This window comes from Streptopelia decaocto, assembly GCF_964273445.1.
Source record: "Streptopelia decaocto genome assembly, chromosome: 14".
In the NCBI taxonomy this organism is placed as follows: Eukaryota; Metazoa; Chordata; class Aves; order Columbiformes; family Columbidae; genus Streptopelia; species Streptopelia decaocto.
Genome location: NC_138669.1, coordinates 6,128,862 through 6,150,152, shown reverse-complemented (window position 1 = coordinate 6,150,152; position 21,291 = coordinate 6,128,862). Strand labels below are relative to the sequence as shown.

Genomic DNA, 21,291 nt, shown 5'->3' with positions numbered 1-21,291 from the left:
TGCTCCCCGAGCGGCGGCAGTGCCAGACCCGCGCCTGCCGTGCCTCAAAGCCAGGGATTGGAGCCACTTTGGGGCTCCGGCTGTGGCCCGGCCGCCTCGGGGAAGGAGGACGTGGCTGGAATAGCTAATGGCCAGCAGCCCCCTGAGCCAGTGGCCAAGGCAGTAGAGAGGGCAGGAGCCAGGGCAGGGCTCTGACCCCAGCACCACCAGGCATCCCCCCGGCAGCTCCTGGCTGACCCCATGGCAGGATCTGGCCCTGTGGGGGGATGAGGGGCAGGAGCGGGGGGCTGAGGAGTCGTGGGAGGTGTGGGGGCACCAGGGGGCAGCTTGTCTCATCCTGGGAGTGGGGTGCATCCAACAGTCCTTGTGATGAGACCAGGAGCTGAAGTGGGGACCCTGTCCCCCCTGCACCCCGAGAGGATGCTCCTGCCCTTGGGAGCCCCCAGGGACCCTCACCCACCGGACACCCGCCGCCTCCTCCCTCTTGCTGGGAAAACAATTGCCTCCAATGGGAATTATTTCCATACAGCTGCTCAGGAAGGCACGAATACAGCTCTCCCTGGGCCGCAGCGGAGGAGAAAGGCTGAGCCTTTCTTCTGGCGCTCCCCTCCCTCCCCACCCCAGCGGGGGCAGATTTGGGGGGGCCCAGCCGCTGCAGTCAGCAATATTAGCACAGCTCGGCAGGACTGATTGCAGGTTATTAACATACATTATCTCAGTCCCCTGCCTCTGAAAGGAGCCGGGTTCCTATTCCCCCTCTCCCAGCCCTCCCTCCTCCTGTCTTTTACACTTAATTACCTCCCTTATTACACCACAGCCTGGAGAGAGACAAAATCCCAGGGCAGCGGGCAGGCAGGCAGGCAGGCCTGGCCCAACTAGGGCGTAAGTAATCGCCCATTCTGCAAACGTGCCTTCAAGGAGAGAAACGGCACACGCGCAGATAAATAAATCAGGGAGCAGAGGCCAGGAGCCTGGTGTGCAGGGGGAGGACACTGGGAGCAGCCTGGCAGGCAACGTCCCTCTGGGGCTGCGGCCCTCCGGGAGAGGTGACCTTGAACTTGGCACAGCCCTGACGTCAGGGCAGTGCTGCAGGGCCAGATGGAACTCGTGTCGCTGCCTGTGAGCCCCGGCCAAGCGCTGCGGGAGTGGGGGAGGCAAGACCCCAGCCCACGTGGGGAGCAGCCCCGGGACCCCCAGCCCTGGGAGTGGGTCTGGTGGGGTGGGCTGAGGGCTGCCCCGGGCTGGGGGATGCTGGGGGTTGCCCTGGGGTCTAGGATGCTGTGGGAGGTGGGATCCTGTGGGATGTGGGGTACCCATGGCTGTGCGATGCTGTGTGCTGTGGGATGCCCTGGGCTGCGAGCTACCACATGAAGCAGTGACCGGACCAAAGCAACGCAGGGATGGCCCCAGCCCTGGCTCCAAGCGTGGCTGGAGGAGCAGACACAGCTGTAAGCAGCCAGGCCCAGGGTGCCAGCCAGAGGGGTGCTGCTTTTGTCCCCCAGGCCCGATGCCACATGCCCAACTGAAGGCGCTGGTGCCTCCCAAGGCTGGGGGTGCCCATTATTAGGGCACAGGGTGCACCGTGGCTGCTCTGTGCTGGCTGTGCCAGCATCTCTGCCTGCGGTGACAGATGAGGGACTGGCCTCAGTTAAGTGCTGCAACTCTCGCCACGGTGCAGGGCTTGGGGAGAGCAGGGCCTGGTGCCAGCCAGGTCCTTGGTGTCACCCACCAGCCCCTAGCCACCACAGCCCCAGGGAGAGACAGTCCGCAGGACCAGGGCCTCATCCTGCTCCGGGAAGGGCGGCAGCGGAACGCCGGTGAGGGGAGGCGGGGGAGCGGGGGCTCCAGCAGGGAACAATGCACCGCCACGAGCCCGGCTATTGTTGTGGGCTGCGAAGGTCAAGGCGCTAACCCGGGAACAGGAATGGGGACAGGGACATGGGAAAAGGGGAGAAGGTGGGAAAAGGGACAGGGCAGAGGAATGGGGAGAGGGGTAGGTACAGTGGGCAGGGATGGGGACAGGGCAGAGGTTGGACAGGAATGAGGGCAGGGAAGAAGGAACAGGGATGGGGACAGAGAAAAAGGTACAGGGGAAGGGACAAGGCAAAGGAGTCAGTGGAAAGGGACAAGAGACAGATTAGGACAGGGAAGAGGGATAGGAATGGGGAGCAAGGACAGAGACAGGAGAAAGGGGCAAGAAACAGACAGGGACAAGGGACAGGGATGGAGACAAGGGACAAGGGACAGGGATGGAGACAAGGGACAGAGATGGGGACAGGAAGAGAGACGGGGATGGAGACAAGGAAGAGAGGACAGGGATGGGGACTCCCGCCCCGCAGCCCTGTTCTTCGCAGGCCCTGGGGGCTGGCGGCAGGAGACAAAGGCGGTGGGAGGCAGCGGTGTGTCCCACCCCCCGGTCCCCGCGTGTCCCCATTGTCCGTGGCCGGGGGGGTGTAACCGGGAGGGTAGCCGGGGGGGGACGACAGGGGAGCCCACACTGCCGTGATGCCCGGGGCGCCCCGCACAGCCGGTGACTCGGGGGGCTCCGGGGGGGCTCCGGGCGCAGCCGGGCGGAGAGGCCCCCTCCTCCCCCGGCCGCCTGCCTTCCTCCCCCTCCTCCTCCTCCTCCCCTCCTCCTCCACCTTCTCCTCCTCCTCCTCCCCGCCGCCCTGCCTGCCTGCCCGCCTCCCCGCCCCTCGCACTCGGCTCCCCGCTCCTCGCCGCCCGCACAGCCGGGGCCGGAGCGCCGGGCGCAGCCGGGGCCGGGCGGGGCGGGGCGGGGGCCGGGGCCGGTGGCGGTGCCGGTACCGGAGCTGTCCAGTGCTGAGGGCGCCGGCCCGGCCCCGCCATGCCCCGCTCCTTCCTGGTGAAGAAGCTGAAGGCGGAGGCGTTCCCGGCCGCCGGGGCCCCCGCGCCCCCCTACGCCCCCCTGGAGCCCCCCTACGCGCTGCCCGGCCCCGCCGCCGGCGATGGTGAGTGCGGGGCCGGGGACTCCGGGTGGGACCCCCCCACCGCTATTGTGTGTGCGCCCAGCCGGGCAGGGGGCGGGGGACGGGGACCAGGACGGGGCGGGGGTCCCGGGCGTTGTGTCCCGCGGCCGGGCGTCGTGCGGGGGTGCAGCGGGCCGGGGGGGTTCGTCCCTCCTCGCCTTGTCCCTCGTTTCGGGGCCACCGGCCCCTGCGAAGTTGGTCCTTGGGGAAACATCCCCTGCGTGACAGCGGCAGCTCTCGTGGGCAGCCCCCGCCGCCCCCGCCGGCCCCCTCGTTCCCGCCGGGGTGCAGCGAGGCCGGCTCCTGCCCACGACAAGTTTTTGGGGGGTACGAAGCCGCCGGGCTGCGGGGGCAGGCGGGGGGGCCGGCGGGGGGAGCGGGAGCCTCACCGTGCCTGCGGGTTTCATTGTTCGCAGCGGTGCCCCGAGCCCCCCCGGCAGCGCGGTTGGGACCGTCACCTCCCCGGGGCGCGGAGAGCAGGCGCGGAGAAGTGGGGGGCAGCCCCCTCCCCGCAACGCTGGGAGAGGAGCGAAGGGCTGGGCTGGGGGGTGGCCGGGGTCCCTGGAGCCCCCTCCTGCCAGGGGACACCCGGGCGGACTGTGGGAGTCACCCGGGCTCGGCAGAGACCCCCGACGGGGCGGCGCAGGGACCTGCCCTGGAAGAGCGGCCCGGGGGGCGTCTGTCCCGGGCCGGGAGGTGTCGGGTCCCGACTGCTCGGGCACCGAGAGGCTGAGCTGGGTGCGGGGATGGGCCTGATCCAGCCACGCACAAGCCGAGATTCCCTGACCACTGCGGTGCTTGTCCCCACTTTCCTACTGCGCGCTGCTCCCCAGCCTTTGGAGGGGTTTCCCAGCCGGGGACAGGGGTGCGAGGCACGGGGCGGGGTCTTCTGCTCCCCCCCCCCCCCCGCATCGGGAGCCAAGAGCCGGTGGGGGAGGGATGTGCTGCAGCTGGGCAGAAGCTGCCGACGCTGCTCTCCTGGAAATAACCTTGCTGCATGCTCGGAGGCAGGGTGAGAAATTGCTGAGCAGAGCGCTTTTCTGCACAGCCCGCACGACCGCGCTGTCAGCACGGCGCGGGGGGACAGGGGGGCCGAGCTCTGTCCCCAGCACGCAGCCCCCTCCCCACCACAGGCACCCCCAACCTCCCATGGGACAAATAGCAGCAGCCGGGCAGGGGGATCAAGCGGTGTCCCATGGGCAGGAGGGGCCTGGATTTAGGGGATGCTCAGCTGCAGCTGGGGGGTGTCCACGCTGCTCTGCTGCCATGCATGGGTGAGCCTGGCCATGCGCCGACCCTGGGCCCCCGACAGCCCCCACTGTCACCAACAGCAGGGCTGTGTCCTCTGAAGCAGCTGACAATGTCCAGCGTGTGCAAGGCAGGAGACCACCAGGACCAGTTTGGGGGAGCCAGGGTGGCAGCCTGTCCTACAAGGTTGCTGGCCCAGCAGGAAGAAGGCTGCGCTGCTCCTCCCGCAGTGACCTCCATGTGCCAGCATGGAGGGACAGGGATGCCCATGTAGTACCCACTCTGCCATGGGTCAGGAGTCCATTACCCAGAGCCAGGCCATGAGCAGATCTGTGCCAATGTCACACTACTGGCGTTGCACCTGAGTTCCACTCTGTGCCTGGGGGGCTGTGGGTTTCTCTCCTCTATGGGTGCCCAGGGCCCCTTTGCCACCAGCCTCTGGGTGCTGCCCCATCCCCAGGGACAGGGGCAGCTGAGGGGCCTTTCCCAGCCCCTTTGCTGGGGAAGGGAAACCCGGGGCAACCTCTTCCCCCTTGTCCTGGCTGCCCCGGGTTCCTGGAGCCAAGGTGGATGGAGCAGAGCTCATTACCCGCACCTGCCCCGCTGAACAATGGGGCTCCCGGCACCGACAGCTGTCTGGCGGCTAATGGCCCCTGGGGGTTGCCTGCAGCCCGGGCAGCGGGGCGGCCCCTGGGCAAGCGCAGATGGACGTCCCGTAGCCCTGTCCCCAGCTCCCACCTGGGGCAGCCCCGCAGGACGGGACGCATCCTGCTGGCAGACAGGAACAGGAGCCAGGCCAGACTCGGCCCTGTGCAGACAGGGCTTCAGTGCTTGGGGGGTTGTGCAGGGACAGGGACTGGTGCAGGGGGGAACAGCTCCGGTTCTGCACCCCCAGTGAGCATTTTTGGCTCGTGGCTTTCCCTTGTCCCCAGTGGACCTGGCCCAGAGGGATGGTGACCTCACAGTCTTGTCTCCACAGGGTACCTCCAGCACTGCCTGGCACCTGCCAGCTATGACACTGACAAGAAGCAGGGTCTGCCGCCACCGCCACCGGACCCAGCCTACACCCCCGGCCATGAGGAGTACAGCGACCCCGAGAGCCCCCAGTCCAGCTTTTCCGCCCGCTACTTCAATGGGGAGGCAGCGGTGACAGACAGCTACTCCATGGACGCCTTCTTCATCACCGATGGGCGGTCACGCCGGCGCAGTGAGAGCCAGCGCCGTGGCAGCCACCGACACTCCTGCCCCGAGTGCGGCAAGACCTACGCCACCTCCTCCAACCTCAGCCGGCACAAGCAAACCCACCGCAGCCTGGACAGCAAGATGGCGAGAAAATGCCCCACCTGCGGCAAGGCTTACGTCTCCATGCCCGCCCTGGCCATGCATGTCCTCACCCACAACCTCAAGCACAAGTGCGACGTGTGCGGCAAAGCCTTCAGCCGGCCCTGGCTGCTACAGGGCCACATGCGCTCGCACACGGGGGAGAAGCCCTTCGGCTGCTCCCACTGTGGCAAAGCCTTCGCCGACCGCTCCAACCTGCGCGCCCACATGCAGACCCACTCCGCCTTCAAGCACTACAAGTGCAAGCAGTGCGAGAAGACCTTCGCCCTCAAGTCGTACCTCAACAAGCACTACGAGTCCGCCTGCTTTAAGGGCTCCGAACACAGCTGTGCAATAGGGAACTAGCCCCCCAGCCCCTGTGGCGCATCCCCATCCTCATGCCCCACCCCCATTGCCATCCCCGTTCCCATTGCCATCCCTGTCCCCATTGCCATCCCCGTTCCCATTGCCATCCTTGTCCCCATCCCCATCACCATCCCTATCCCCATCCTGGTCCTCCCTCCAGCTCTCCTGCAGCTGCAGCGGCCGGTCTGTGGCTGCACAGTGGCTGGAGGACACAGCCCTGCAGACTCACTCCCCAGCTGGGAGGAGGGTGCCCAGCGCTCCCCGGGAAGGGACAGACCCAGCGCAGCCCACGGGTCCCCGAGCCCCCCGCAGCCAGGCAGGTCTCTCTGTGGGGGAATTACCCGGGAACCTCTTCCAGACCTAGGAGAGACTTTCCTCCCCCAGCTTGTGACTTTCACCTCTATTTATTTAATTTATTACAATTATTTATTTAGAGCTGCTGCTTCTCCTCCCAGGGGACCCCAGGGTAGAAAAGACACTTTTCTGCTCCACCCAGGAGCAAAACCTCACCTTGACCCTAACACTGATGGGACCATGGGCTGGTGCTACCAGCAGCTGAGCGGGACCGACGGATGGTACGGCTGACAGGAGGACAGGGCTGTCAGTCGCCCGTGGAGGCTGGGGTCCCTGCAGCCTACCCCCCAAGCCCTGGGGCACCTCGATGTCCCCCTGCCTGGCACAGTCCCATGGGACATGGCCCCACGGCACTGCAGCTCCACAGCCCTGGCGTCAGGGAAAGAGTGAGGGGCTCCCAGCACAGACCCATGGACATATACCCCACTGGCTCCTGGCTCCCAGCTTTGCCAGGCACAACAGGCCCCCGCCACGGTGATGGGCAGGGGAACAGCCCCCCAGGCAGGTGCGGCTGCCCCCACCATGCAAAGGGCCAGGCTGATGGCTGGGCTGGAGACCCAGCCCTGGGGCAGCACCAAACCCCCAACTACCCCCCGTGCACCCCCAGGCTCTGCCCGGACCCCTCCCCAGCGAGCTCCTAGCCCCCCCGCCATCACCCCCACCTGCACTCAGGAGGAGGGGTCAGTGTAGCCGTAAAGTTCAGGTGAGTCTATTTAAACGTTCTTATTTATATTATTTATAACTTATGCTTTTCACTATTTATTTGCCAAGACTGGCAGGGCCGTGCCAGCACTGGCTTGCAGGAGGTGGCCGAGCTGCAGCAGAGCCGCCGTGCCCAGGACACAGCCACAGTGACACGGACGGGGACAGGACCCCACAAGCAGTCTGTGTAGTGGGTACAGAGGCGGGAGGGCACGAGCTGGCCCAGCAGCCCGGCTCCGCGCCCTGCAAGCCTCCCCCAAAGGCAAAGCCCTTCTTCTTCGTCTTCCTCGCTGCCACAGGCTCCTGCTCTGCTCCCTGCCCCACACTAGCCTGGTGGGGACTAACCAGCCATTCTATGCAACCTCCCGGTGCAGCACCCCCGCACCGGCCCCGGAGCAAGCACCACACGTGCAGCGTCCAGGAGCGGGGCCCGATCCGCGCCTCTGCTTCCTACCTCAGCCACGAGCTGCCATGGCCCCATCACCCCATGCCGGTCCCCAACACCTTTGGGGTTCAGCCCGGCACCCCGCGGGGTGCACTCGTGTACCCCACACAGTCTTCCTGCGCCGTCTTCCTCCCTGTGCCGTCTTCCTCCCACTGCCTCGGTGCCCGTGTTGTCACGGTCACATTTTGCAGGCTCAGCACCTCCCAGGGACACCCCTGGCATGGTCCTCGCTGCCACAGCATGGTGGCCATGCACCCGCATCCCACGCAGGGGAAGAGCATCGCCCCGGCCACACAGGCACCCACCAGCACGGATGCAGCCTGACTTTCCCCATGATGCCAGGACCTTTCTGCGGCAGCACCACGTCCCTTGGCTGGGCAGGCAGAGGGCACCACGCCTCTGCCCCTGCCTATACTGTAAATAGCAGATATGACAGCAATAATTTTACATGCATGATAGATTTTTTTCTGCCAGGTTTTGTACTTGACAGCCCCCAGTAAGACAAGTCTACTGAGAACTGGCCACCCGCAGTATTACTTGTAATGCAATTCAGGGATATAAAAGGGATTTCTGCCACTAACCACGTGTCTCGAGAGGTTTGTACCGGCGGTGGTGGGTGGTGATGTGAGCACTGGACAGGGGAAGCCAGTCACCAGCCTGCCTGTCCCGTGGTGCCATGGGCAGCCCTGGGGCAAGAGCATCATGGAAAAATCATCTGCCTCAAACCAAGGGCTGGAGATGCCCCAGCAGACAGCTGGGAAGGGGGAGGCTAATGCAGCTGGAGCATCCAGCACTGCCTGCTTTGCCTCGCCAGCCCTGGCAGCCAGCGGGCAGCGGCCAGACAACCCCCTGCTGCGGGTTTGTAATGACACCCAGATTGCAAAAGTGCCAGGAGAGGCTGTGAGCAGTGGCAGAGTGTTGACCTGGAAGTAAAGCGCAGTGTGAGATCCCAGCAGTGGAACACAGAGCCCAGGGGCTGCCCAGCAATGCTCACACACCCCCAGCCTCACCCCCGGGGCTTGGCCATGCAGGATGGGAAGGGTTTGGTGAGCTGATTTCATTTCATCTACCATCACATTTGCAACCACTCCTGCCCACACAGGCAGAGGTCGGGGCAGTGGGAACATCCCGGCAGAGCCTCGCTCCTGCCCCTCCCTCCCCCACCTTCCTTCCCCACAGATGGGTGCCAAATGGGGCAAATTATTTTCAGCCTACAGCTCATCAGCAAAGCCCTCACTGAGCCCTGTGCTCCAAGTGACATTGGTGCTGCCCCACAGGCAAGAGCACAATAATTCACCTGCAGAGTCATCACTGGATTCATCCCACAAAAAGCTCATCCTGGAGCCTTGCATGCCCGTCCCCGAGTGTCACCATACCCAGCCTTCACACGTGGCAGTGAGTCACCCAGCACACCCTGTCACACCAGCATGTTTCTGAGTCAGCACCAGGGCTGGGGACCCTCTGTGTCCCCTGGGAGTCAGGGTGGGGGGACCAGGAGCAGCCGTCCACCGGCACCACGGCCCTGCTATGGATCCAGCTCGCCCCAGTTCCGTCCGCTGGTGGGGCAAGAGACCCACTTCTTGCTGAGAGCTTCTCCAACATTTGGGACACTGGTCTAGTGAAATGACCTAGAAAGACTTGGGGCCAGAGCACCGCAGTGTCTGCCCAGCTGCAGAGCATCCGTGCTTCGCTGCTCACCTCTGGAGTTGTTTCATGGTGCCTCTTCCTCGCCGAGGACCCTGCAGGCGTCAGTGCAGTGAGGAGGGGGCTCTGGGGTGGGACACAGTCCTGGCACACCCCAGCTCCCAGGTGAGGAGCTGCAGGCAGATCCTTAGTGCCCCAGCACAGCCAGGTGGGAGCAGAGACCCTCAGGCAGCCCCAGGGTAGGGGGGCAGGACAGGGACCCCCAGCACCCACTGGGTGCCAAGGGGCGTCCTGCTCAGACAGGGAGCCAAGAGTAGCCCCGACCATACCAGCACCAGGGCAGAGAGGAGCCGGCAGCAGGCCAGTCAGCACTGGCACCGCTCCCGGCAGCCTGTCCTGCCCCTTCACTGTGACTCTGCAAAACAGCGGGGCGGTGGCGATGACGATGGTGATGGCTGGGCTGGGAGGAAGCAGAGCAGCACGGCTGGGTGCTGTGCTGCTCAGGGTGGAGCGGCAGGCTCAGTCGGGCCGGCAGGAGGAAGGACGAGGCTGGTTCACCACAGCAGCCATGGCTGAGACCGAGGAACGGAGCATCCACACGCAGCACATCTCGGCCGTGCACAACGTACCCATGCGTGTTCTCATTCGGCCCATCCCAGCAGAGCTGGAGCCGGACAAGGTGCAGAGCCTGATGCAGACCCTGCAGGTGAGCGCCCCCTTCACCCACCCCTGCCCCCGGGTGCACCACTGGCACAGCTGCCAGCACCGCAGCCCTGGCACAGGTAGATCAGGGGGTGCGTTGCTCTCGGGGGTCTCTGTCTTTCCAGGAGGATCCCGAGCGGGTCCCCCCCATCGACGTGCTCTGGGTCAAGGGCAGCGAGGGCGGGGATTATTTCTATTCCTTCGGGGGCTGCCACCGCTTCGCCGCCCACCAGGCGCTCAACCGGGAAACCATCCCCGCCAAGATCATCCCGTCCACCCTCAGCGATCTCCGCACCTACTTGGGCTCCTCCACCCCCCACCTGCGCTAGCCGGGCAGCCCGGAGCCTGCACGGTCCCCGCAGCCCCGGCCCCGTGGGTGTTCGCGGGCTGAGCTGGGCCCGATCCGGGGGCTCCGCGCCCCCCGGGTCGGGACGCGGTCGGGGTCTCGCTGGCACCGGGAGGCTCCCGGGGCGGTGCGGGGCGGCGGGGCCGGCAGGTGGCGCTATTGTGCCGCGCCGCGGGGACCGGAACGGGATGAACCGGGACTGGACGGGCTAGTCCGGGGCACGGCTCAGCCGGAACGGGACGAACCGGAACGGGATGAACCCACACAGGATGAATCGGGACGGGGTGCGGCTGAAGCTGAGCACGTCTCAACCGGGATGGGCTGAACTGGGACACAGCGCAACAGAAAACGGCTGAAGCGGGACAGACTGAACCGGGACACACTGGAACTGGGCCAGGTCACAGCCCGTCCAGGGCACAGCCGAACTGGGAAGGGATACTGGCAAACTGGGACACAGCCAAACCGGGAGAGGCACAGCCAAACCTGGCACGGCCAGTCCACAGACCTCCTCCAGCGACTCTGGGGTCACACTGTGCCCAAATCGGGAGGACCCTGGGCTATGCCTGCCCTGAAACCTCCTATCCCTACCCTTGGGCACATTCTGCATTCCTCTTCTCTGTGGGGGTCATCTCTGGGATGGTGTGGTGGGGACACCCACTCCTGCATCTGGAATAAAGGCAATCAAACCCCCACAGCTCTGGGGCCTGGTGCTGCAGGGGTCAGGAGCAGGTGTGTGGCACAACAGCACGATGTGGAGGCCTGGTGACTGCCAGGGTGGTGGCTGTGGGCACAGGGGACAGGGACAGAGGCTGTGTCAGGAGGTGGGTGCTCTGCAAAGGGACAGATGCTCTGCAGGGGCATGGAGGGTCTGTGAGGGGTTGGATGCTGTATTCAGTAAGGATGTTGTGCTGGGGGATGGATACCATGCTGGGGGACGAATGCGGTGCTGGGGATGGATACCGTGCCGGGGACAGTTGCTCTGCCAGACCACGCTGGCGTGCAGCTGGAGTCAGAGTCAGCTCTGGCCCAGCTGTGCGAGCACATGCAGTCTCACTACACTGGGATGCTGTCATTTCTGCAAACGCCACATCTTCACCCCATGTTCAGGCTGGAAAAACTTCCCTGAGCATCCCCTGGGCATATCAGCATCCCTCTGAGCCCGGAACCTCGGTCCAGGGAGGGGAAAGGCCACTGACTCACCCACTGCGCTGTGAGTCAGCAGCAGGACTGGGACAGGAACTGTGGCCAGACACTTCTGCCCTCGCTCTGCCCGCTCAGCCACGCTCCTCCCCAGATGGATCCTGTCCTCCCAGGGCAGAAATGGGCTGGGGAGGGTTGGGGAGGAGGACAAAGCCCCCCTGGGCAGCAGCTGTGCAGGGCAGCATGCACGGCGCAGCTGGCAGTGCTGCCCACTGGACTGGGCACACTTTGAGCTGCCTGCCAGCGTGGTGCTTCCGCAGAAGCCACTGGGGAGGAAGAGCAGGGTGGGCTGGGGGCTGCTGTGCCAGAGCGTCACGAAGGAGAGGGAAGGGGCTGGAGTGAGAGTCCGGCATGGCAGAGCTGCATGTGCCACATCAAAGCCACTCTCCGCCGGGAGGAAGCCCTGCAAGCATTCACGGAGAGAGCAGCCCTGGCCCATGGCTCTCTGATGGGCCATAAATTTCTCAGCAGAATTGTGGCGTGCTAAAACGTTTCCTCTTGTTAGAGAGCGAGGAGGGGGAAGGGAGGAGGTGGCAGCTCCCATGGCAGCGCAGGACATCACCAGAGTGCCCTCGAATGGTTGCCCCATGGCAGGGATTGTGTTTTGCCCAGGCCCTGGGCTGTGCCCCAGTGCTGAGCATCTCCTGTGGGCTCTGCTCACCGCCCTCTCCCCAGGTTCATGCTCCTTACAAAGGGAGCTGAGTGTGAGGCAGCTTGGCAGAGCTGAAACCCCACGAGTGTGGATGAACTGAGGCTGCCTGGATCCTGCAACACCCTCTCCCTGCACCTTGCAAAGGCTTCTTCCAACTGGGAAACCTGCTGCGGGATCTGCTCTGCCAGCCTGCCATCCCTGCACACAGTGCCAGGACACTCACGCCAGCCCTGCAGATGCCCCATGGTGCTGGTTCCAGGGCTCAGTGGCACTGGCTGGGAGCCAGGACCAGCTGCTGCAGCCAAAGGGCTGTGTGAGCATTGCCAGGGCTGACCGGCACATCCCCGGGGCTGGCACGATGCAGGTGTGAGCTGGTCCCCAGCCCCCAACCAGTGCTGCCACCAGTGCCACAACCCCCAGCTGGCACAGGAGCGGGCCCTGCCAGAGCCAGCGATCTCTGCATCGGCTTCATCCATCCGTCTGTCCGTCCCTTCACCTGTCCCCCTTCCCTCTGCCTGACCCGCGGGGTCTCCGGTGTCGCCGGCTGACAGCCGATCCCCACTGCCTTCAATCCATTCGTTCCAGGGCAGGAACAAAGGCGCTTTGTGGGCTCCCCCCAGCCTGGGCTGGGTGGGGGGGTCCTGGCTCCGGAACTGGGACAGACTTCCCCACGCGACAGGCGTGTAATGCCTTCCAGACCGGCAGCCCCAGCCCGCAGGTACAGCCCAGTGGGCAGAGGGGCCTGGGGCTCCCCACACTGCCCCAGGGAGCCCCCGGGGCACCCCGTCCAGCAGCTCTGACCCGGGGGGGTCAGGCAGGGACCTCTCCCAGGGCAGGAGCTTCTTCCAGGGCAACGTTCCTGCTCCCCAAAAGGTTTCACAATGCCCGGTCCCCTTGAGCCTGTTTCACTGTTCCTCCCCACCCAGGGGGTTCCCAGGGGCTCCCAGGTCTGCCGGCCCTGGTGGGATGGGATATGTTGGAATATGATGGCATGGGATATGATGGGATGCGACCGGTTGGGTCAGTCTGGTGTGGCTTTGCAGACCCCAGCAGGGTCAGGACCGGCGTCCTGGTGGACACATGTGCCGGTGTTGCTGCGTCTGGAATCCATTTGCCTCGCTGGCAGCAGTGTTTTCCCAGCAGGGCTGGAGCAGCCCCATGGGGCTGGGGGTAGCCCTGGCCCCCTGGCCCATCTGCTCCCTGTTTATTTTCTTACACTTAAGTATCACCTCGCAGATAAACACTCCCCGGGGCGGGGGGCAGGGGCCATTTCCCCATCAGCGGAGGAAGGACCCAGCCCTTGGGGTGCTCAGCACCCCAACCCCAGGGATGCCCTCGGCGCAACGGCTGGTTTGTTTGGCCCGATCAGCTGCGAGAGCCGTGATGCCAAACACAACCTTGTCCTGGCAGCCGCTCACATCGGCTGGCCAGCACAGCAACCGGTGGGAGGTTTGTGGTGCCGTGGCCCCCGGCTGCGCCTCGTGCCGTCCGGCTGACTCAGACCTGCGGTGCTCAGTGTTGGGGGATTTGGGGCTGTCCGAGCACGGGGACAGACGTCCTGTCCCGTGTGCCTGTCCAGCAGCACAGGAAAACCCGGCTGCTGCCACGCGTCCTCTCGGCCCAGCAGCAGCAGCATCCGCAGGCAGCTGGCAGCAGGACAGGCAGGGAGCCGGCAGCGCTTGTGGCTTCCTGTGGTTCCTGCTGTTCTCCTGGCCAGGACTGATGGCTCCTTCTGTCTGTCCATCCTCCCACGTGCAGGACCTGCTGGGGCTGTGGCCACACACACGTGTGCCAATCTGAGGAGCTTTCTGCAGCACGAGATGGTGGCAGTCGGGGTGTACATGGCTCCGTGCACACGTGTACATGCACATACATGTGTGCAACTGCACACAGACACATATCCATGCACACACATGCATGGATGCACGTGCACATCCACGTGTGCAGCTGTACACCCACACCAATGCACACTCAGATCTGTGCACGCACCTTCACGCACATGCACGCACACCTATGCGCTGCCCCTGCCCCACACTGAGCCACCTCCAATGCCTGCTGCTCCTCCCCTGCCCGTGTCCCCAAGTGCCCCATCCTCCACCACAGCAGCCCAGGCCACTGGCACCCACACATGGCCGTGCCCCCTAGAAACACCCCAGGGCAGCTCGGCTGGGCCTTGGGCCTGGGGTTTCCCCCCCAGCCCATCCCTGTCAGCTGGTGGCCATGTGTGGGGCGGCTGCAGCTGAATACACAGCCCCTGCCATCCGTCTTGCCGTCTGTCAGGGCCGGGGGCTGCTGTGGGCCCCCCAGCCCCAGCCCAGCGGGATGCCGGGGTGATAGCAGGGCCTGCCCTCCCCATGCAGGCACCTGCCTGCTCCCTGCCTGCTGCACCAGGGGCTGACCCGTCCCCAGCGCTGCCCTGGGCAGCTCTGCAGGGGCAGGAACAGCCCCTAGTCCTATTGCCAGGAGAGGGTCGTGGTCCTTTGCAGACACTGGTGCACAATGAGGGGCAGCGGGGACACTCAGCACAGCCCTGCGTGCCCCCAGCCCCAGCAGGACACCCAGCCCCCGGCACGACCCTTTACACCCCGCTGTGTGATTTACGGGCTCTGCACAGGCAGCCAAATGGTGAAGGAAAACAGGGCAGGGGGTCCTGCCAGCGAGGGGCTGCCTGTGCCCCGCAGGGGGGAGAGGGGCCGTTTGCTCACAGCCTGCAGGGACAGACGGGCAGCAAACTGGTACCAGTGGTGGTGCCAGTGCTGGCACCAGAGAGCATGGCCACCCTGCCACTGTCCCAGCAGAGACAAGCCCTGGCATGCACAAGGAGAGCCCCGGGGGGACCCAGCAGCGCAGGAGCCACCCTGAAAGCTCCTGTACTGCAGCCATGGGGCATGGGCCATAGTGGGACATTATGCCACCCTATCCCATGGGCCAGAGACCCTTCAGTGGTCACCTCACTTTGGGGTTTGCAATGTGCCCGCTGCGCCCTGTGGCTGCCATCCCAGCCCCAACCAGTCCCCGGGCTGGCCATTTTTGCCTCATTACCTGAAGATTTCCCCCAGCATCCCCTCCGGATGTGGGGCTGCCAGGCAGATGGGGGCTGCAGCTGGCATGGGCCAGCACCACAGCCACCACCAGGTCCCAGGGCCATGTCCCCAGCAGCCCCAGAAGCATCCGCTGGGAGCCGGGTCCTGCCCTCCATTTGCCTTTGCTGCTTGACCTGCCATGCCCTGAGCATCACCGAGCTGCCGAGCTCCGTGCGGCTGTGGGCCAGGGAGGAAGGCTCAGGACAGCTCAGGACAGCTCAGGAAGGCTCAGGACAGCTCCTGGCTGCTCAGCTCGGCTGGCTGCTCCCCCGCCTGCTCTCGGGGGTGCTGGGCTCAGTGCCAAGGCGGTGAAGGCGGAGGGGACTGCACAGACCTCTCTGGTGAGGAGCAGGGGGTGGCCACCACTAGTGGTAGTGGGTGTCCAGGAAGAACCAGGAGCCAACCGTGGGCTGGGGGCACCTCCCGCCCTCCCCAGAGATGACAGCAGCCCCTCCTGTTCCCAGCTCAGCTCTCCCTTCGCAGGAAAAGACTCCGTGTTTCCACTGCCGGTGCACACCTTCCTCCAAGGCAGGAGGAAACGCTCCTGGCTGCCTGGCAGTGCTGCCTGCAACACTGCCCATGCCCCTGCCCCTGTCCCCCTGTCCCCCTGTCCCCTCCCGTGCTGGGCAAGAGGGTGCCAGGCTCTGGGGACAGAGGGGCGAGAGATGCAGAGCATCCCTGGGGGCTGCCTCTCCACTCCCTGCCCACCCCAGGCACCCTCCTGGGCACAGACCCTGTGCCAATGGGCACAGTGTGGTGGGAGAAGCAGCATGTCCCCCTCCCCAGCACCAGCATCCCATCCCATCCTATCCTGTAAACACCCCCGGGGACTGCACCGATGCCACCCACGCCTGAGTACCCGCCCGTCCCGGCTTCCACACCCCGTGTTCACTTTGTGCCAGACCCGGGGCTGGCTGGGGACAGCCGGGCAGGACCTGGGGACACGCTGTCTGGGGGCTGGCACCGAGTGTGGCATCGATCTGCACATGCCAAGGGCAGCAGTGCAGGGAGGTGGCCGTGCGGTGGCCCTGGCACTGTCTGCAGCACCACCAGGCTCTGTACCACCACGGGCACAACACAGAGCCCAGCCCTGGGTGCAAGGTGCCGCGGCCAGTGCCGGCGTGCCGGAGCAGGGCCAGGCCATGGCCGGAGCCAGCGCTGGCTCCCACGGGCTGGGGCGAGGACGCTGGCCGCTGGCCGGCGGCTCGGGGGGCCGGCTGGGGGTGGGCTCCGCCGCCAGCCCCTCCCCGGCCGTATAAATCCTGATTCCCCCCCGCAGACACTCGTCCCAGCCCCGCTCGGCTGCCAGAGCGGAGCAGCGGCGAGCGGGAAGGCGTCCGGAGCCGGCCGTGGCAGCCGTGCCGGCGGGGGGAAGGCTCCCCGCAGCCCGGGGGGTCCCCCCAGCAGGGCCGGGGATACGGGGGGACACCCTGCCATGGCCTTCACCATGCTGCGCCCTGTGGCCACCCGCATGCTGTACCCCGACCTCAGCATCCTCTCGGAGGACGAGGAGAACCGCAGCGAGAGCGACACGTCGGACCAGTCGTTTGGCTGCTGTGAGGGTGCCGAGACCCGCCGCAAGCTGCCGCGCAAACCGGGGCCCATGGTGATGGTGAAGCAGAGGCAGGCGGCCAACGCGCGGGAGCGGGACCGGACCCAGAGCGTCAACACGGCCTTCACCGCCCTGCGGACCCTCATCCCCACCGAGCCCGTGGACCGCAAGCTGTCCAAGATCGAGACCCTCCGCCTGGCTTCCAGCTACATCTCCCACCTGGCCAATGTGCTGCTGCTGGGCGAGGGCTGCGAGGACGGGCAGCCGTGCTTCAGCGCAATCTACGGCGCCAAGGGCGACCTGGACGGCAAGCAGCCCCGCAGCATCTGCACCTTCTGCCTCAGCAACCAGCGGAAAGGGGTGAGTGGGGCTACGGGATGGGGGCAGCAGCCCCTGCCCGGGCTGAGCGGGGCAGGAGGTTTGACACATCCCCAGGAGAACCACAGGCTCTGGCTCCAGCCCCGGCAAGAGGTTTTGGCTGCTCCCGACCAAATCCTGCTCATAGCCGCACGCCCACAGCTCCCACTGGCGTCAGAGGGCCGGGCTGCTCCCCCACGTCTGTCCAGGATGGGAGGTCTCGGGGGGATTAAACAGTCACCCCAGTGCCGGAGCACTTGACCACCCCGGTTGGGGTAATTCAGAGCTGGAAGGGTGATCCAGTCCCCATCCTTTTCCCTGCCCTGATCCTGCCAGCCTCCCGGGAGCTGTGGCAGGGCTGTCCCAGGCAGCTCCCCTGTGTGATGGAGATGGGGGGACACAGCAGACACCCCACATGGAGGCTGGACAGGGCTCCCCGTCCCGTGGGGGGCCTGAGCTGGGCTGTGGCCTGGCACCCCTGTCCTGCCCAGCTGACCCCCATCCCTGGCACCCTTAGTCTTCAGGGGCACATTTCTCCTGGTGCCCCCTTCCCGCTGCCCACACCAGGGTCCTGGGTGCCCCTGCCCCACGATGGGCCTGGCAGGGTACAGGGTACAGAGTATGGGGTGCAAGTTGTGGGGTGCAGGGTGCAGGGTATGGGGTGCAGGGCACAGGGGGCAGGGTGTGGGTTATGGGGTGCAGGGTGCGGGGTACACGGTGTGGGGAGCAGGGTGTAGGGTATGGGCTACAAGGTGCAGGCTGCAGGGCACAGGGTGTGGGGTATGGGGTGCAGGGTACAGGTTGGGGGGTGCAGGTTACGGGGTGCAGTGTACAGGATGCAGGGTGTGGGGTGAGGGAGCAGCAGCTGCCCAGCCCTGTGGGTACCCCCAGGCAGGGCCATGGGCAGGGGCTGCTGGACCCACCACTGTCCCCACAAGCCCCCCAAGTCATCTCACATGTGACCCTGAGCAGCGTGGCCCCAGGACAGGCTCCTGCCCTCAGGCTCTTTCAGTTCCTGCTGCTCCATTTTTAATTCCTGCTCCTGCTCCCATCCCTTCCCTCAGTGGCTGGACTCTGCAGCAACCCCAGCCCCCCAGGGGACCCCCAGTCCCTGCCCCTCGCTGGGACCCCCCAGCTGGGGCTGAGCTGTGTCCCTGGGCTGCTCCCCCAGGGCCGGAGCTGGTGGCTGACAGGGCACTGAATCCCAAGGGGACCCCACAGAGGCTGGGACCCTGGGGACAATGGCAGGAGCTGGGCTGGGACCAGGCTCTGTGCTCCCAGCTCTGGGGCTGGAAAGAGGCTGTACTGGGATGGGCTGGAAATGGGCTGTACTGCGCTGTGCGAGAGTGGAAATAGGTTGAGCTGGGCTCAAAATAAGTTGAGCTGGAACTGGGCTGTGCTGGGTTATACTGGGCTGTTCTGGGCTAGACCTGGGCCCTGCTGCTCTGTGCTGGGTTATGCTGGACAGCACTGGAATGAAGTTGTGCTGATACACTGAGAAGTGGGGCTGAGCCTCCTCATCCTCAGTGAGTCCATGGGGCTGTGAGTCTGTCTGGGGCTGTTGGTCCATCCTGGGGCAGCAGCAGCACTGCCTGCAGGTCTGAGCCCAGCGAAGCTGGGCAGCCATGGGGGGCTGTGTCCCTGCAGGGTGACAGGGCCACAGGGACCCAGCTCGGGGAGCCCCCCCGAGCACCGACCCCCAGCTGCCTACCCAGCCACTTGCCAGGCACTGTCCCGTCTGTCTGTCCATCCCAGCCAGTGCTGAGCAGCACCAGGACTGCAGCACCAGCTGTTTCGGAGCATATTCCCCTGCAGAGGTGGCACAGGGCGGTGGTGGGCAGGAGTGGCGCACCCCAGCCAGGACACCCCCACATTGCCTGCAACTCTCCCCTCCTCTCTCCACAGGGCAGCCGGAGGGACCTCGGGGGCAACTGCCTGAAGGTGCGGGGGGTGACCCCGCTGCGAGTGTCACGGAGATGAGCCGGGGTCCGGCAGCACCCGCCTGAGACAGCAGCAGAGCCAGTGGAGCCCACGCACGCCAGCCCCAGAGACCGCAGTGGGGAGGGAGGGAGCTGCTGGCCCCAGATGGTGGCAGCCGAGCCCCGGGCCGTGGGCTGGGACCACACTGACACCAGCCATGGGGCTGGCAGTGGGGCGGGAGGATGCTCCGTGGCCGGTGCTGCTCGCACAAGGCACGGCCGGGGAGGGGGTCCCCGCACCCCGGGGCTGGACTGGAAGGGGCCCGTGTGCGGCCGGCGTCGAGGTGCTTGGGGGGGACGGTGTCGCGGCCCCGTGGGCGCTGGTTGTGCACGTGCAGCCGCTTGGAAAATAAACCTTATTTTTCTGACGGGCCAGTGCCTGCCTGCCGCCCCGGCATAAGGGACATGTGGTGGCCCCAGGGTGGCCCCAGCCCTGCGCCCACCACTGCTCTGCCACTGGAGCCCGTGTCATCATCCCAGCTCTCCCCGTGGGTGCACTTGTGGGCCCCAGTGGGATCCCTGTGGGGCAAGACCCCCAGGCACATACTGCTCCCATGTCCCCAGGCCCTGCTGACAGCTCTGGCTGTGGGACTCCAATACAGATTGTGCTGCGCGATGCTGCAGTATGGGGACAGCACTGCCAGCCCTGTGCCACAGCCAAAAGTGCCTGTGCCACAGCTTGGGGTTGGTGTCGCTGCTTTTGTGCCTCCACCTGGTATGTCATGACTGTCTCGACTGCCACCACCACTGCCACCACCACCATGATGCCACCACCACGACTGCCACCACCACCGCACTGCTGCTGCCACCATGACCGCCACCAACACAACCACCACCGCTGCCATTACTGCCGTGACTGCCACTGCTGCCACTACTGCCACGGCCACCACACCGGTGCCCCAGGCCGTGCACCTCTGGGATGCAGGCAGCAGCACCTGCCTGGGGTCAGATGAGGACAGTGGGGTTCCCAGGCCAGGTCCCCCCCAGGACCCTGCTCGGGGGGTCAGGCTGCACCAGAGGTTCGCCGAGCCTGGGAAAGGTGCCGTGCCGGGGCCATGGCTCCCAGGGGCCGGCCTGTCCCGCAGAGCAGCAGCAGCTGTGGCTGGGGCGGCCAGGGGCTCCTGGGGCAGCCCCCCCAGGGCTGTGGGGCTGGGGCTGTGGGGCTGGCTGGGAGCAAGGGGAACGTCCCGGGGGTCCCGTGGGGGCCACCTCCAGCCTGGCCTGGGGAGGTGGGACCCCAGCAGCACCTTTGGGCCCCCCGCTCAGCTGCAGCGAGTCTGCCCTGGGCTCCCCCCCCGGGTTTGATTTATGGAGCTGACAGCGCGGCGCAGCTGCGAGCGCTGGTCCCAGGCAGGGAGCGGGGTGGGTGGGAGAGGTTTGTTCTCAGCGTGGCTAATGTGTCCCAGACTCTGAGCAACAGCCGTGAGATTCTCCAAACAGCCCAGGACACAGAATCCCTGCCCCCGGGTTTATCGGGGGGCAGCGGTGGGGGGAGCTGCGCTCTGCAAACAGCCAGACCCGCACATGAAAGGGGACACGGCCCTTGAAGCGGCAGCTCCAGAGCCCACATGGGGCCAGTGAGGGCTGGTGGTCCCAGTGCTGGGGGCACAGTGGGTCCCAGCGCCAGGGTGGGGGTCCCAGTATGTCCCAGCACATCCCAGTGCCAAGGAGGGTGGGGGTCTCAGCACATCCCAGTACTGAGTGTGCGGGTCCTAGTGTGTCTCAGCTGCTGGGTCATGGGGCCCAAAATGTCACAGGGCTGAACATGAGTGTCCCAGTACATCCCAGTGCCAGTGATGAGAAGTCCTAGAATCCCCAAGTAAAGGCTATGGGTCCCAGTATGCTCCAGTGCGGGAACTGTGCATCCCAGCGTGTCCTAGTTCTGGGGCTGTGAATCCCAGCATATCCTAGCACGGGAGCCATGGATCCCAGCACATCCCAGCACCAAGACTATGCATCCCAACATGTCCCAGCACTGGGACTGTGGGTCCCAGCATGTCCCAGGGCCAAGCTGATGGGTCTCAGCATGTGCCAGTGCCAAGCCCATGGGTCCCAGTACATTCCATCCCGTTCCAGCACCATGAGAGGGAAACGGTGACTCAGAGGTGCCAGAGGATGGTGGGAGCTGAGTGCCCTTTGGCCTCGCACGGGACGAGCCCCGTGGCCACCACCACTGATCAACTGTGGGTGCTCCGGGCTCCCCGGCAGCCGCGGCCCCGCGCCGAGCCCGGCCATGCCGCCTCTCCCGCGCTCCCCTCCCATCCTCTCCCCTTCCTGCGCGCAGACACCCTTGGAAAGACTCTTGGCCGCTTTCTCTGAGACAGGAAGGTGTCCCCGAGTCTCAGGAAGGA

General features: G+C 65.7%; 3 protein-coding genes across 4 annotated transcripts; all 3 read left to right on the top strand.

Moving 5' to 3' along the window:
* Positions 1-2,618: 2,618 nt before the first annotated feature.
* On the top strand, positions 2,619-7,906 carry SCRT2 (scratch family transcriptional repressor 2). Its single transcript, XM_082065473.1, has 2 exons — positions 2,619-2,972; positions 5,218-7,906. The coding sequence occupies exons 1-2, from the start codon at positions 2,849-2,851 to the stop codon at positions 5,922-5,924; spliced, it is 831 nt and encodes a 276-aa protein (XP_081921599.1). The 5' UTR covers positions 2,619-2,848; the 3' UTR covers positions 5,925-7,906.
* Positions 7,907-9,358: 1,452 nt separating this feature from the next.
* SRXN1 (sulfiredoxin 1) lies at positions 9,359-10,802 on the top strand. Of its 2 annotated transcripts, XM_082065814.1 has the most exons (3): positions 9,359-9,775; positions 9,897-10,143; positions 10,386-10,802. In XM_082065814.1, the coding sequence occupies exons 1-2, from the start codon at positions 9,509-9,511 to the stop codon at positions 10,098-10,100; spliced, it is 471 nt and encodes a 156-aa protein (XP_081921940.1). In that variant the 5' UTR covers positions 9,359-9,508; the 3' UTR covers positions 10,101-10,143; positions 10,386-10,802. The 2 variants fall into 2 exon arrangements, with proteins under 2 accessions (XP_081921940.1, XP_081921939.1); XM_082065813.1 differs by having other exon boundaries at positions 9,897-10,802.
* A 5,548-nt stretch (positions 10,803-16,350) lies between these two features.
* On the top strand, positions 16,351-19,308 carry TCF15 (transcription factor 15). The gene is made up of 2 exons (XM_082065430.1): positions 16,351-16,964; positions 18,867-19,308. Exons 1-2 carry the CDS (start codon positions 16,488-16,490, stop codon positions 18,939-18,941), a joined length of 552 nt encoding a protein of 183 aa, XP_081921556.1. The 5' UTR covers positions 16,351-16,487; the 3' UTR covers positions 18,942-19,308.
* The last annotated feature ends 1,983 nt before the right edge of the window (positions 19,309-21,291 follow it).

Coding starts and splice junctions, on each gene's coding strand:
- TCF15 (XM_082065430.1), top strand. CDS start 16,488: ATGGCCTTCACCATGCTGCGCCCTGTGGCCACCCGCATGCTGTACCCC. Junction 16,965..18,866: donor TCAGCAACCAGCGGAAAGGG/GTGAGTGGGGCT, acceptor CTCTCTCCACAG/GGCAGCCGGAGGGACCTCGG.
- SRXN1 (XM_082065814.1), top strand. CDS start 9,509: ATGACGATGGTGATGGCTGGGCTGGGAGGAAGCAGAGCAGCACGGCTG. Junction 9,776..9,896: donor GCCTGATGCAGACCCTGCAG/GTGAGCGCCCCC, acceptor CTGTCTTTCCAG/GAGGATCCCGAGCGGGTCCC.
- SCRT2 (XM_082065473.1), top strand. CDS start 2,849: ATGCCCCGCTCCTTCCTGGTGAAGAAGCTGAAGGCGGAGGCGTTCCCG. Junction 2,973..5,217: donor CGGCCCCGCCGCCGGCGATG/GTGAGTGCGGGG, acceptor TTGTCTCCACAG/GGTACCTCCAGCACTGCCTG.